The sequence below is a fragment of the Phaethon lepturus genome, unplaced genomic scaffold, assembly GCF_000687285.1.
Source record: "Phaethon lepturus isolate BGI_N335 unplaced genomic scaffold, ASM68728v1 scaffold33648, whole genome shotgun sequence".
In the NCBI taxonomy this organism is placed as follows: Eukaryota; Metazoa; Chordata; class Aves; order Phaethontiformes; family Phaethontidae; genus Phaethon; species Phaethon lepturus.
The window spans coordinates 1-2,994 of NW_010558892.1; the positions used below are offsets into that span (position 1 = coordinate 1).

Consider the following 2,994-nt stretch of genomic DNA (forward strand, 5'->3'; position numbering starts at 1 on the left):
GGCTGTCAACCAGCACCTCCAGGGCCTTTCCTAATGGGCAGGTCTCCAGCCACTCCTCCCCAAGCCTGCAGCGTTGCATGGGGTTGTTGTGGGCAAAGTGCAGGACCCTATACTTGGCCTTATTAAACCTCATACAGTTGACCTCTGCCCATCGATCCAGCCTGTCCAGATCCCTCTGCAGAGCCCTCCTACCCTCCAGCAGATCAGCACTCACACCCAAAATCTCCTCTAACTACTAGCTCAAGAACAGATACAATTGTTGTGGTTAGTGCTAACTGTGTATAGAGCAAGCCAACGGTCATGATCACAGCAAAGGTTTTCCCTTGAAGGGATCAGATTAAGCTCTCCCTACTCCATCATCTCCCTACCTTCATGAAACCTGCAAGAACTTTGTTATCTTCGTTTCCAAGTTGCCTGTTCCCCTCCTAAATCTGATTAGAATTGGCCAAATGATTAAGCCAATATTGCTGGTGAAGAGAACACAGACAGAGCACGTAATACAGACCTCATTTTCCATTAAAACAAATGGAAATGAAACAACAAAAAACAACAAACAGTAGAGAGGTTAACCATTTCCTAATTAACTTCTTTTCTGTACCAACTTCTCTTACACATGATAAAACCTTTTAAGAATCAGAAGAATGATAATTATTTTTGTGCTATGAAGTTTACTAGCAAAGGGAAACCAGGAAAAGAGGAGGAAGTAATTTGTGGCTGACAAAATCAGTTTTCATGAAGTATTTCAAGTTTGTTTTTCTATCATTAGGAAATCTCTCTTACTTTGAAAACATACCGCAGAGGCACAAAGGAAAAACAAGACTTGAAATGACTGGTACTGAAATCCATCAGCATGTCTCTTAAATATCTGTACAGAACATAATTATGCATCACATACTATGTGTGTATATTTATATGAATGAAGAAAGTTTACCTCCAGCAGTTCTACTTTCACCTTCTCTGTTATCCAGATTAGTCTGTGATGCCAGACGCTCCTTGGCCCCCTCCAAGCGTTGCTGCAACTCTTCAGCTGTTATTTCCCCTGAAATAATTTACGTTTTGACAATGCTGTTAGATAAGACATTATTATTGGCTCAACACAGCCATGCAGAAATAATGTTATTTTCTATCTTGAAGAAAAATCTTCAGAAATAAGGTAAAACTAATGAGACTGAAAAGAAAGCAGCACTAGTGTGAGACTGTAACGCAGGTACACTGGTAACAGAGGAAGTAGGTACGAGGTGGGGTAAAAAAGATGCTGAATGTGTGTCAAGAGCATGCTAACTTCCAGCAAAAATTCAGAGCAACTTCCAGCAACAACTCAAAAATTTCCAAATACCAGCAGATACACTTTAGTGTACCAGATGTTAATTATTTGGGTTTGGATATTACCTGTATACAAAGACATTGCATTTGAAGGTATTCTATTTTTAGTCCAGCTTTAGTATCTATTTAAGTTGTTAATTTTTTACTGAATATCATTAATTTTGAAGGGAAATGTAGGGTTTTTTCCTTTCTACAAAGCCACAGATGTCAGGCTACTTGAGTCATACAACTACATGTGGTGCCTGGCAGCAATAGTGTTACTTCACATTCTGTCTTTTCTACTGAAGGTATTGATATCTTACCAGGAGTGCCAAGCAGGTTGCGGTCTCTCATTAACCTGTAGTCTTCTTCATTGAGTTCATTAATGAACTGGTAATAGGCCTCCTCCCTACTGAGGCGCTCCAGCTGCCATTGTCTTTCATCTTCACCGTGACTGCGCTCTCGTGAGGATGCCTGCTCATTGCCATTTCCTGCACGGTGCCGAGAGCGATCCATAATGATAACGCCAGGCTGTCCTGAACAAAACCAGAAGGTTAGACTGTGCAGTAATTATGTTAAGAATTTACCTATTTTACAGTAAAGAGTTCCCAGCATTTTCAATAAAATTAGTTTATTAATAGCTAAAGGTGATTAAGATGAACCAAGCTCCATGTTATTTGCCAAGACAGCAGTGCAGTTTATTATGCAAGTATTTTGCTTCTAGCTTGCTCAAAAATAGCTAAAAGACGCCTTCAGTCACTCAAGGGGCATACCAGTTGGTACAGCAACTTTAAAATAAGAAAGCAATGATAGATTTTTATTTTTTTCAGCTAAATAGGATATTCTAGAAAGTTAAAGGAATAACAAAATCTATTTATCTTCTCCCAAGTAAAATACAACAGCAGCATGCAGTATTTTAAAAGCTAAAATGTCACTGAACATATTGTTCTCTAATTATTGGACTGTAATTACCCAACATAGACTGCTGACAACCACAGCTACTGCTTTAGAGAAGACTACCTTCCACTTGAAACATTTACTGATAAGCAGGTAAGACTACCTTTCTATTCAGCACTACCCCTCACATAGTGCAAAACCTACAGATATATTTTTGATGGAACTGACTCTTCTGACGTTCTGACATTGCTGGTCTATTTTCCTTGTGATCTCTAATCCAAGGATTAGCTAACAGAAGGATACCCATCTCAAGGAAACTGGTGTAAAAGAAAAAGGACTATACTTTACCCACAGTTCTTCAGTACTTTCCAAATATTTAACCAGTGGGACCACACTATTAGAAGGGGTGAATAACCTTCCAGTATCAGAAAGAGGCATCACCTCCGTTGATTTCTGTGCCATTACCAGCTCTCTCTGGTTCAGTCTCAATCCTGGGACAATCAGCTCTCAGAGCACTCCCCAACTTTTCTATTTCCTAAAGAAAACCCATTCTTCAACAGTCAGTTTGAAAGAGGAGAAAGCAAAGTGTCATCCTTTCAATGGGGCTTCCCATTTAACAAAAGCCATCTGTAACACCTGCTGAGGTAGACACCTGACAGAAGAGATCACTTCTCTAGAGGAGATCACCAGGCCAAAAAAACCCAACCATATGGCACATTTCTGCTTACGTGTGAAAAGAAAGTTATTGGGTAAACACTCCCCCCTCCCTCCCCCCCCCCAGTTCACCAACATATC

At 40.0% G+C, this 2,994-nt stretch overlaps 1 protein-coding gene across 1 annotated transcript; it reads right to left on the reverse strand.

Annotated features, from left to right (window-relative positions):
- Positions 1–931: 931 nt before the first annotated feature.
- LOC104625550 (E3 ubiquitin-protein ligase RNF6-like) lies at positions 932–1,818 on the reverse strand (the record flags this gene model as incomplete). The annotated part of the gene is made up of 2 exons (XM_010293202.1): positions 1,626–1,818; positions 932–1,039 (listed from the first exon to the last, which is right to left on the reverse strand). Coding segments are annotated over exons 1-2 (301 nt in total), but the record flags the coding sequence as incomplete, so codon positions are not given.
- Positions 1,819–2,994: the final 1,176 nt, after the last annotated feature.